This window comes from Helobdella robusta (assembly GCF_000326865.2).
Source record: "Helobdella robusta unplaced genomic scaffold HELROscaffold_4, whole genome shotgun sequence".
NCBI classification, from domain to species: Eukaryota; Metazoa; Annelida; class Clitellata; order Rhynchobdellida; family Glossiphoniidae; genus Helobdella; species Helobdella robusta.
Window position 1 is genome coordinate 4245351 of NW_008704902.1, and position 12500 is coordinate 4257850.

Sequence of the window (12500 nt, forward strand, 5' to 3'; positions counted from 1 at the left end):
ATTGAATAAAATTCGCGCAAAATTTCCAAACATAAATTTTGAAATGTCAGGATCATTCTCAAAGAACTGTAATGAAACTATAGACAAACATTTTCTTTTTTTTATGTACGGTGCACATACAAAAACCGGTTGTTTCAGTTTCGTTTCCATACACTCAGATGATCCTTTGGACACTTTGGAAATAACCTGGAGCCCTTTCGTCATCAAAGACAGGGAGTTCTACAAGGTGACCTTCAACTACACTGGGGCTGGTTAGATAACTAACGCTGAAATCAAACTTCATTTTAACTAGCACCACCCTTTCATTTTCAAATAAACGTAATTAGCTGTTTGTAGTTTTTCTTCCTTAATTGCTTGTGTGTAATTTGTTCATATAATTGTTTCATTACTTTTAACTGTTATATTAGTTAATTAATTAATTAAAACAAATATCGACGGCTTAACATTGTGTGGTGTGAACATAAAATTCTTGATGATATCATTATCATTTTTAAATACGTAAAGTCAAGTCAACATTAGCGATACATTTGTAAAAATCAATGTCAGGTTTTAATGTTAGTTAATGAAATGTATGTAACTTTAGTAGAAGATTGCTTTTATTAAAACAGAATAACGCATTAATTAATTCCTAATATCAACAACAACGGCAACAACAACAACAACACTACCACCACTTCAACAACAACAACAGCATCACCAGCAACAACTTCAAATCAACAGTTACTGAAATAGACGACATATACGTATGCTTCAAGATTTGGTTGAAGGATCTGGAAGATCCGATATTTGACGACTGCCAGTCCCACACCTGCTCCTCTGCCCTCGCCGTTCTCCAGATGTTCATCAAGAATGCCAAATGTCCTCTCTTATTGAGTTTGTTCTTTTCCAATCTACGTTGCAAGCACGTTTTTGTGGATGTTGTGATGATGAGGGAGAGGATGGTTGAAAAGTGATGACTATGATAGTGGTAATGTGATGATGAAGAAGATGTAATAGTGGTGACGACGACAGTGTGGTGGTTATGATAATAAGCCGATATAATACACATATGTAACACACACACGCACACACACTACCTCATTTACACACACATATATAAAAATGATATGATAATGTTCTGATAATATATTTTATTATTTTTAATATTTTAATTGTTTTAGGTCCGCTGTTTTTAAAAACAAATTTCACGGTGACACCTGATATCCCACTTATTGAAGTTTGTTTCAGTTCATATATTTTCAAATGTTATTTACTTTGATTGAAACGTTTGCTGTACGCACACACAGACACACACAACACACACAAAGTCATACACACACACAAACTCACAAGCACGCTCGTACGCACATACATTATCTTATATATTTGATAGTGATAACACTGTAAATATATTCCGCATTAGCTTCCTGTTTAAGTTTTCGATTCTTCTAACAGTATATCGCAAATCATTGTCAAGTTTTTGAGTTCAAAACCAAAACTTTTATTTTAAGCATGATAGAACAAAAAAAGCTATATTCCTATACCATCTTCAGTGTTCGAATTGATACGTTGTGTATGTGGCTAAATGGTCGAGCATAGGCCTGTATGTATATATATATATATATATATATATATATATATATATATATATATATATATATATAATATATATATATTTGAAATAAATAATAATAATAAACAATATATATATATATATATATATATAAATGTATAAATATATATGGGCAATTCTCATATATATATATATATACATTGCAGAGACAAAATTTAGGAATAGCTTAAAAAAATTTGGCTTTGAACTCAAGAAACTTGACAATGATTTACGATCCACCGTTAGAAAAGTCGAAAAATTAAACAGGAAGCTAACTGACGCGAAACATGTTGTGATTTTCATCAATAATTGCCTTTCAGACAGTCTTAATCAAATATATATATATATATATATATATATATATATATATATATATATATATATATATTTAATATAATATAATATAAATAGCTACAAAAAATGACATTGAAAATTGTAGGGAGATTACATAGTACGAATTGAAATGAGCAACGCCAAGGGTAGGACGCCATTTTTCTGCATAGAAGGTTTGTAGGCTTTTTATATGTTTTTTTTGCTCGTTTTTCTATCATTCATTCATTCATTTATTTATCCATTCATTTATCTATTTATTTATTTATTAGATTTATTATTAGAAATGCAAAATGGTTATCAAAACTACGTGGTCTAATTTTTTTTCAGGTGATGTATCAGTTGAAGACGTTTAGCGTGTTGATCCGATTTCAGTGGCTTGCAATAAATTTTTGAAAATTTTTTAAAACATCTTGGTGAAAATTTTTCGTACTTTTTGTAATCATTCCTACATTTTGAAATATTTTGTTTGAATTGTTAGTATTTTAAACTTATCTATTGATAGCATATTTTAAAATTTGTTTTGCATTATTACTTGCATATTCAAGAAGAGAACTATGATTTTTCATTTCGCATTATCCAAATAACATTATGTTAACTTTATTAATTATTACAATAATTAGCTTACAAGCAATAAAATAGATATGCTTTTTTTCATAACTTTCTCAGTAGCCGTCTTAAATCATTGGCATTAAATTAAAGAAAAATAATAGACTAAACTTCTAAGAAATGTTTGAATCATGATTTGGAACAAGTCTGACAAATACTTTTTACATTAATAATAAAAATTTGTCAAGATTAATATTTTTAATTACGTATTATACGTAATATATATATATATATATATATATATATATATATATATATATATATATATGATTCGAAATATGGCCTTATTTGCAGCATGAATTCGAAAAATAAGTTTATTTTGAATTTTAATAAACTAAATGTTCACCAAAAAACTTTAGTGAGAAAAATCGAAAAAACGAACTACAAACATATTAACGCCAAACATTCAGTAGAATTTATAGAATATTGTAATATATATATATATATATATATATATATATATATATATATATATATAGCTGATTCATGCTTTTATAACATCGCGAATTGACTACTGCAACAGTCTGTTTTATAAACTTCCAAGAAGGTCAATAGCTCTTCTTCAGTCGATTCAGAACAGGGCTGCAAAATTGGTAACTGGCAGGATGAAGTTTGATCACGTGACGCCTATCCTTGAGGAACTACACTGGTTGACAATAGTAACCTTCAAAATCGCTGTACTTTTGTTTAAATCACTGAATGGGATGTCACCAAAATATCTCGTAAAAACTTTTCAAAAACGGTCAGATGATATGAATTTGTTGACAATACCGGTTTCACACTTGCAGATTGGTGCACGGAGTATCTCTGTTGCAGGTCCGACCGTGTGGAACTGCGTGTGTGTGTGCGTGTGTTTGTGTGGTAAAAATTTTTGTAAAACACGATGTTGAATGTTAGATGAAAAGTTAAAGAAATTCGGAAATTTAGTGAGCACTGAAAGATTTACAACTATAACCTCGCCTCGGAAAATTTTTGACTAAATCACTCCACTGGAACAACTTCCAAAAACTTTTTATTGGCCAGTCGGCAAAGAAATACAAAAAACAATAAAATTTAATTAGTTGAGGGAAAAGAATTGTTCGAAGAAGTGAATTTTTTGAAATGCAGCTGTTGGAAAGGCTCTTCTATACTTAGTTTAAGAAAGAACTCGTATATGTAGAAATGTATCTGTAAGGAAAGGTTTTTAATTTGTGGAATTATTTTAATGAATTTGTGGTTGATTGAAAAAAATATTTAACATTTTATAATGTTAGTCAGAAGAGTGTCTTGATGCAAAGGACTGAATGGAAACGTTTTATCAACCAATCATTCAATTAGTTTGTAAAGCGCTATTCCCGCGATGTTCAACAGCTCTCCCCTGTGATTTTTGCATACAGATGGGTCTTGAAATCCGCTCTGAACTTTGTAAATGATGGAAAAGTAGTCAGAAAAGGAGGTAGAGAGTTCCAGGGAAAAGGGCCAGAAATAGCAAACGCAGATTTAGCAAAAGAGTGTTTAACACGAGTTAAGAAGAAGTGAGAACAAGACGATCATAAACTGGGGTGGGGAGGCATTTAGGTTCAATTAATATATTTGGGAGAAAATTTAGATTGAGACTTTTTCTACATTAAAGCGCAAATTTCAAATATTCTTCTTGATTTTAAATTATCTATTATTTTTTGTGATCAAATGCGAACACTGTTTAACAAAATAATTGTCGCCTAAACAGTGAATGTGTTTGGGAGACTTTTTAAGTTGAGAATGAATATGTTGACGCCAGAAAATTGTATTGGTGAAATAAATTGGTTGCCGAATGTGGAAGAAAGAAACCATCAATTCCAACTGTCATTAATGGCAATGTGAATTTTTACTGAAAAATGTGAAACCGCAAACGGAAATAATTGCGTTTTTATGTAAAGACAAATTGCTGTTTCAAATTTTAATTTTTAAACTAATTATTAACAAGTAGCCACCAATTAATGTTTGATTTTTACTGCGTGAAACCAAATTTCATGGAAATTTACTTTCACATTTTATGAATGAAGTGTCGTTTGTATGAATACCTGATGTGATTCTAGAGCTTATATTTTTTGATAACATAATAGAGCACTAATAACCAAGTTTTCTAATATTGTTTGTGACTTGAAAATTTGCATTTTCGTAAAACGTAGAATTCAGAATGGTTGAAACTTTAAACTAAAAATTTTGTAAGATTGCATTTTAAATTTTAACGCTAGACGTTATTTCCTTTTTGTTGGAGTAAAACGTTTTTTTAAATTTAATCATGGACTGTTGCAATATTTTAAACATGCAAATTAAATCTATATATCAAGATGTTAATTCTGAACTCAAAAATTAAATAAAAAACATAAAACGCCTATATGCACTTCAACTTTGTATCTACATTTTTTATATGTATTCATATGTTCACCTATAAAATATAATTATACAAAATGTTGAACCACTCCATTTCAGCACTAAGCATTTCAAGCAGTAATTGAATCAGTAATTATTTCATCATCTTGAATATTAATTATTAAGATGATGACGTGACTTTCTCGCGTATAAATTAAAATTTAAAATGTATTTAATTAATTTTGTAATTGGGAGCTTGAAATATAATCGAAGTGTTTTACGTAGCCGATTCTTATTTTTTACATGAAAAAAATCAAAATGCTGATTTCTTTAAAAATCATTTCCATCATTTTTTTCTGTTTTATGGTCACTGCTCACAGAGTGAAAAGAGGAATGCTGTCCAAGTGTAGTGGTATGTTCAATGTTGTGTATCAATACGTTTGGATGGGTCTCCAATACCAGCAGGTGCTTTGACCGACGTTATTTGTACGTGAACTCTTAAACAGAAACTTTAACACCAGCATGAACTTATCAGATAAATAGCATTATTTATTTGATAATTAGCATTACTAACTTACATTCTCATCGCCATCAACATTTTGTGCTAATGACTTCGTTTCATTCTTGCACGCCGCTTTTAACTGCTCTTCTCGATCATTCTATTTCCTGTCGTCCTAACAACTTAAAATTTTTCCTGTATTCTTTAAAACTTCAGAACAGAACATTATCCATACTTCATTTTTGATATTTTACCTGAACCTTTAAAATTAATTTTAAGCATTGAAAAGCAGATTTCTGAACAGTTTTTCAAAAACTAAATGCTGAGTTAAATAAAAATAATTATAGAGAAATTCTTCTAAAATTCACTGAGCCGTACTGTAATTGCAATCAAAATGCAGTTCAATTAAGTTAAATATTTAGAAAAATTGTCACAAAATTTTGCGGCATTGAATGAATTAACTTTGAGAAAGCAATGTATTGGAAAATTGAACTGCAGGTGATAAAGTGGAGACGATGCGGATGACGTGGAGCCCTTACGTTTTCAAGCAGTTTGGAATGTACGATTTCGTATCAACTTACTACGGACCGGGTTGGAGTCATTTTGAAAATTTACTTTATTCATAAATAAAATTTTTAAAGCAGTGAAAGAACCTTGTCTTGATATTATATTATTTTCACAATCATTGCGTTACGTGCCAAATCAACCGCAATTGAAAGACTGTGTCTGTTTATAGACTAGTTTATATGGCGTTGTGTGTATTTATTATTATTATTATTTTCTTGCACACACAAACAAACACAAACACACACGCAGTAAATGATGCAGACATTGCATCGTTTAAACCCAGTCACCGCAACAACAAAGCCGTCCATTAACCATCGCACCATTTCGTCGAATCTAGACAACTTTGAAGGAGGCCAAAATTTTGAATTTCTTTCAAATTTTGACGGGGGGCAAGAATTGTGGTTGTGTGACAAAAATTAGGCTTTTTTGCATAAACTGAGTTTTACTGACTTTTAATGCAAATACGGCCACACCTAGACCCACCACTGCATGTAAATATGTTATATGTTGTGTTGTGTGTTTCAATGTTCTGCTGTGTGTTGTATACGTGTGATATTAGTGTGTAGTGCTTGTTTAGGTTATGCGAATGCATGTGTGCTGAAGGAACTGAAATATTATTGATAGAGAAAGAATACACTTAAATTAAAAATTTACGAGTTGATAAATTGTAAGTAAGAATTGCTAGCGCAATAAATAAATTTCAGAGCAAAGTGTACAGAGACTGAAAAGTTGCATCAGAGTCTGGCTAACTAAAGGCAAGAGAGCATTGTTTGACGACTGCCAAGTGCACACAAGATGTGAATCAACTCGCAACTTCTTGAAACTTTTCTTCCCTGGTCTCAAGTGCCCGCTAAATTGGAGTTTGTATATTTTTTTATTATAATTTCATAATGGAGTTTTCATATTATTATACTTTTTCACTTCATCATGTGTTGCCCAGCACGATTACTCTTCTCTAACTAAAATATTTTAAAAATGTTAATTTCTAAAATATTGTTAGACTTAAAAAATTATTTAGAAATGCATAATAATACTTAAAGTTGTCACTATTTTGTTTGAGATTTGCTGATTAGTGTGTTTACCGAAGTGCAAATGTATTTCTAGGACCAAGACATAACTATGTAACAAAGTTTTTCTACAACGATTATCCAGTATTGCAGGTAAATTAATTAATTAATTAATTAAATTTTAAATTAATCAATTATTAAATTAATTTTCATTACATTTCATACGACACTATCCTGCTAAATAAAAAAAATTATCAAAATCTAAATAAATATCGGCTACTCTGGTTATCATACGATGTTGAAGCTGAAACCTTGTCTGCCTCTGTCAGATTCTGACTTTTTAAAGAATAATTAAAAGAAAAAATTGTTTCATGCAACTTCACGATCGTCTAGCCAAATACCAACTGTTACTAACTTTTTCAATGATCACACAAACAAACATGTTGACTCGTTAATTTGACCGCTGCCAGACAGCTATTGCCTGGTTAATAAAAACACTCTCCACCAAAATCATCACTTATTATTATGTTATTGTTATTAGTTATTATTATTATAGTAATATTATTTTTATTATTCTTATTGATTTTTTATGTTTTTGCATTTTCAAGTTCATTTCATGATCAAGAATGACTCAAAACATCTGTGTTTGTTATAATTAATTTATTGTATTTTTTCCATTTTTTAATCCATTTGGCGTTGGCCTTATCTATATATACATATTTAATAATATATATATATATAATATAATAATTATAATATATAAATATATATATAAGTTAATTTAATAACTTTTATATATTAATAGTTTTTTATCTACGTAAAAAGCACAATGACTACTGCTACAACTAATAGTAACACTAATATGTAATTACATACCAGGGGGAGTTCAGATTGCAAATTAATGTATCGGATGCTGGCCGCAACAAAAATCTTTTCTGCATGGAAGGTTCGTGTTGCTTGCTGGTAGTAGTTCACTTCACCATAATTAAATACACATCCAGTATAGTATGTCTGCTGGAAAGCTTGTTGTGGAAAGTAAATGTATCATTCGCTCCGATTTAAGATAGCATCACTCTTCGTTTTGGTGGTTTTATAATGTTTTAATTTAAGAAGTAAACTATGTAACCATCTGCATGTATTAATTATTCAGGAATAATAGCGATGGAGCAATATTAGCAGAAAACTCCGCACTGCAAGCCAACACGGATGCACCTTATTTATGGGATTATACGAGATAATTTAGGACAGAAAAAAAATTTATTTTATTAACAAACAGTTTTTTCTTCTGAATAAATTTTTTTGTTATATTATGGTCTATTTATGTTGAAAATAATACAATTTCTTCAATTATGTCTAATTTTTTAAGTTATGTCAAGTGACTTTTTACTTTGCATTTGTATTATTTTGGTGCCTTTATTTCCTTGATGCAAAGTTTTGAACCTCTCCGCCATTTTATATTACATTTCGTCATCCTTTATACCAAATCCAAAAATGAAGTGATAATTGATTTATTGACTGAAACTGATAAAAAAAATCTATTTTAAGTTCTAATGCCTTCATCGAATTAATATTTTAAAAACCTGAGATGATATCAAACAGAAACATCGCTAATCAGGTCCCTCTTTGACTGTGGAATGCTTTGCCGAAATTACTGAGGTTGCTTGGACTGAACATTGATAATTTTAAAAAGAATTTTAAAACTTTTTGAAATGAAATGAATGAAAAAATATTTTCGAATTGATATTATTTTTTGTTTATTTTTTTCAATCAATTTCTGTTTCATAATGTTTATTTAGATAGCACTTTTGAGAAACTTTGAATTTGTGCCAGATAAATTTTGTAATAATAATAATAATAATAATAATAATAATAATAAACCACTCCAGCTTTCTGTCCCAGCAAGATAAGGTGGGGGTGTTTTTCGTACCAATTGTGCTTTCACGAACACCTGAAAATTCTTTTGTAATTTTAAGTTATCAAATACGTTTTCCCCACATTTTCAAAATAACTTATTGCCATTTAATTAATATTGAAACAGTATATTTTTTTCAATCCAATAAGCAGAAACATGTTCCTTGTAAATTTTAGTAAATTGTTCCAGTTTTCTATCATAAAATTTTGGCATTTATTCGCTTAATTAGAGTGTACGGAGAAGAAAATAAGGTTGTATATTGATTTTTATGAAAATAGTGGTCATGACTTGGCTGTATTTTAAAGGAAACACATAGAGGTTGAGAGACTTGACAGACGATTCACTTGAACCAGAATTCGTTCCGTACTCATTAACTAGAAACAAAAAGGCTGTCATCGTTTGTTGCGTCTGGTTTTCTTACTCTGCGTTGCATCATTCATTGCTTCATAAAAAAAACTTCAATGTTATTATGTTGTTTCAGGAAATCTACTCGCCTGATTTACGTACTATTTGCCTGGAAGGCTTATACGTTAAAAAAGAATTAAATTTAAATATTTTGAACGGATTATGTCCTTGTCCAATATATCTCTGTGACAAACTCAGGTATACAAGAGACGTATCATCATTGCAGTTTGCTTTAAATTGAACTTTATTACCTGGCAGTCTTTCCATCGCAGCGGCTTGCAAAGTTATATTTACGTCTTTTGAGATAACAATTTAAAATGCGTATATAATACTAATAATAATAATGCGTATGTGTATGCACGTCAGTATGCCTGTGACATGTTTGGGTGGGTGAACGAGTGTGTGGTTGCATCGTTTCATCGTAAATCCAGACATATTGTGTAGTTAATGTAGAATAAACTACAGTACCAATAGATGAACAGATGACTCAGAAGAAAGTAAAAACCACCAAAAAAGTTAAAAGTTGATCTGTATAAATGACTACAACGTAAACCCGCAAAGAGATCATAACCGCATGCAACATGAAATGAATTGCACGATTAAAACCTCTTCAGCTGAGTACCACCATGTACTTTAATTATGTTGAGTCAACATGTAATTTTGTTTACATAAGCATTAGTTAGATATCGATCATTTATCAAGCTATATAATTGCGTTCGTAAATTCATTGATGAAATTATTGTTTGCTAAATGTGTTCTTTTTATAACATTGAACCAATTTTTTAATCGGAAATTGATTTGAAAACCAAGCTGACGGCCACAACGTACGCTGAAATGAAGATTCTTATTGTTACAATTTGTTTCATAGCAGTTGTTTCCGCAGATGAAAAGAAAGGATTGCTAACCAAATGTGAAGGTTGGTCGGTCGGTGGTAGGTTGGTTGGTGGGTGGTAGGTAGGTAGATTGGTTGGTAGGTGGTAGGTAGGTTGGTTGGTGGGTGGTAGGTAGGTTGGTTGGTGAGTGGTAAGTAAGTATGTACGTTGGTTGGTGGCAGGTAGGTTGGTTGATGGTAGGTCCACTCCTCCACGGCAGACTCAGGGTGACATCAACTCGAAAGTTTATTGCCATTTTCATTATCACCATCTACTGATAACTGTGATTATTATGAATTAAGTTGTTGGCTGTTATGAATTTGAAGATCAAAAATGAATTTTAAATTTGTTTTAATATCCTTTTTGTGACGACGTGACAGGCGATGAGAAGGAGACGATGAGAATGACCTGGACGCCATACGTTCTCAGAAGAAATGGAGTATATGATTTTGTCTCAACTTTTTTTGGAGATGGTAAATGTTAATTTATGCCATGAATCATATTTACGTTGAGAGAATTACGTGTAGGGTGCATCTCATAAAAACAAAAAATTGAAAATTTTTTAATTACATGTTCGCAGTTCAAAGCGTCAGCCGACTGAAGAATTGCATAACAGTTTGGTTGAGAAAGAGGAAGTTATTTGACGACTGCCAGGTTCATGAGAGATGCGACATGGCACTCAACTTGGTCATTAAACGTTTTTTCCCCAGTCTGCAGTGCCCACTTCAATGGAGTTGGTGCTCCTTTTAAATAAAATGCCTTCATAAGTTTTCTAAATAAACGTTAATTTTTAATGAAATATATTGTCTGCTTGTTTGTGCGTGCTGGGTGCAAGTTCAGATGTGTGTGCAGTTTGTTGTATATAAGAAATTTGTTCAATGTGGTAGGTAGATTGTGTAAACGAGAAATCGTGGAAACATCGTGACGTCATTGTGATGAAGTGTTTGCCGATCCTTTAAAATTGTTCCTTCCTTCCGTTTTTAAATATTCTTTTTATAAAATCAACTTCCAGCTCCCCAGGAATACAAAGCCAGAATGGTGTACGACAACGATCTTGAAATTATTGAGGTATGTATTGAATTAAAAATTTCAATTAAATAAATAAATAATTGAATAAACGAATGAGTGGGTGAACAAAAATAATGATTAATCAATTGTTAAAAATTATATTTAAACAAAAATGAATAAAAACAAAATTAATAACAGATGGCTAAAAATAAAAATAAAATTATGCGCACTACAAACTCGATCAGGCATTTTGGCGTTCGTGTTGCGTTTCTGTATGGCTTCAGTGTGCTATAAATTATTAATTTCCAAAAATTTCATCTTACCGCTTACGTTGTTAGATACACATTTTCTCCAGTGTTGTGATAAATTGACAAAATTTGATAAAACTTTAAAATAATTTATCCACGAAATTTTTTATTATAATATAAATGCACAACTAAAAAATCATGATCCGATGCATCTAGCAAAGAAAAGGGCGCCATTCAGATTTTTTTAAATTTTTTTGACAAGTTGGTAGGAGTAGGTGATTTTCAATTTAAAAATCGCTTACGTGTTACAGAATTTTTTCTTAATATTTCATCCTAAATAACAACTATGGACTTCCCGATTCTACTTCATATCTTTTAACTAAAACGTTCAACTCAGCCGCTCGTGCCCGTATCTTTTCTCATAGGATCTCCGAATTTCTAGGCAATATATTTACATGTATTTAAAATCTGTGGATAGTGTGTCAGCTGTGGTTTTTTAATTGCTTAAGATTTGTTCTTATGGAATGAAGTGTTAAAAATCAATTAATTTTTAATTAATTCCATCATTCAGGGAGAGTTTAAACTTCGCGTTAACCTCAGCAATGCCGATAACGACAAGCATCTTTTTTGCATGGAAGGTAGGTTGACTGCCGGTGACTTGCTTGCTTTCCAATATGTATTATTTAGCAGTAGACAATAGAATATCATGAATCAGAAATTTTTATGTAATAAAGCCTTTCCTAAAAATGTATAAATTATCATTTTTTTGTCCCGTTGGTTGTTAGACAGAATTATATTTTTGGATATTTATTTCCTGTATTGAAATTGTTAATGCATTTCTTTTAATAGTTTAGTTTTAACTTTTGAATTTTGAAAAGCTTTTACAATAAGAAATTTTTCTTATAACCATAAATTGCAGGACTAGTGCAAATGGCGGATTATTGAATGACGTTTCTTCCCCTCCCAAGGAAACATAACAAAGAAAAAAAATTATGATAAGGAGAAATAAACTAAAATTTTATTACAAGCAAAACTTCTAATTATATTATTTTTAAAAAGTGTAATAACTTTCGTTTGTAAAGATGCATAAGTACTATTACACCTATGTTATATCAAGT

The 12500-nt window shown here is 30.6% G+C and overlaps 3 protein-coding genes across 3 annotated transcripts in view; all 3 read left to right on the plus strand.

The window, feature by feature from the left end:
* The window catches only part of HELRODRAFT_162509 (hypothetical protein), a gene marked incomplete at both ends in the record, with an annotated part of 3624 nt that extends 1347 nt beyond the window's left edge, over nt 1–2277 (plus strand). The window contains 4 exons of the mRNA XM_009024693.1: nt 159–251; nt 721–941; nt 2031–2097; nt 2252–2277. Of these exons, the coding sequence (XP_009022941.1) occupies nt 159–251; nt 721–941; nt 2031–2097; nt 2252–2277 (407 nt within the window). The remainder of the gene's footprint in view (nt 1–158; nt 252–720; nt 942–2030; nt 2098–2251) is intronic.
* A 2905-nt stretch (nt 2278–5182) lies between these two features.
* Nucleotides 5183–8903, plus strand: HELRODRAFT_162510 (hypothetical protein; the record flags this gene model as incomplete). Its single annotated transcript, XM_009024694.1, has 6 exons — nt 5183–5276; nt 5862–5954; nt 6635–6790; nt 7035–7090; nt 7817–7883; nt 8824–8903. The coding sequence occupies 6 exons, from the start codon at nt 5183–5185 to the stop codon at nt 8901–8903; spliced, it is 546 nt and encodes a 181-aa protein (XP_009022942.1).
* Nucleotides 8904–9828: 925 nt separating this feature from the next.
* On the plus strand, nt 9829–10876 carry HELRODRAFT_162511 (hypothetical protein; the record flags this gene model as incomplete). The annotated part of the gene is made up of 4 exons (XM_009024695.1): nt 9829–9882; nt 10065–10170; nt 10507–10599; nt 10707–10876. The coding sequence occupies 4 exons, from the start codon at nt 9829–9831 to the stop codon at nt 10874–10876; spliced, it is 423 nt and encodes a 140-aa protein (XP_009022943.1).
* Nucleotides 10877–12500: the final 1624 nt, after the last annotated feature.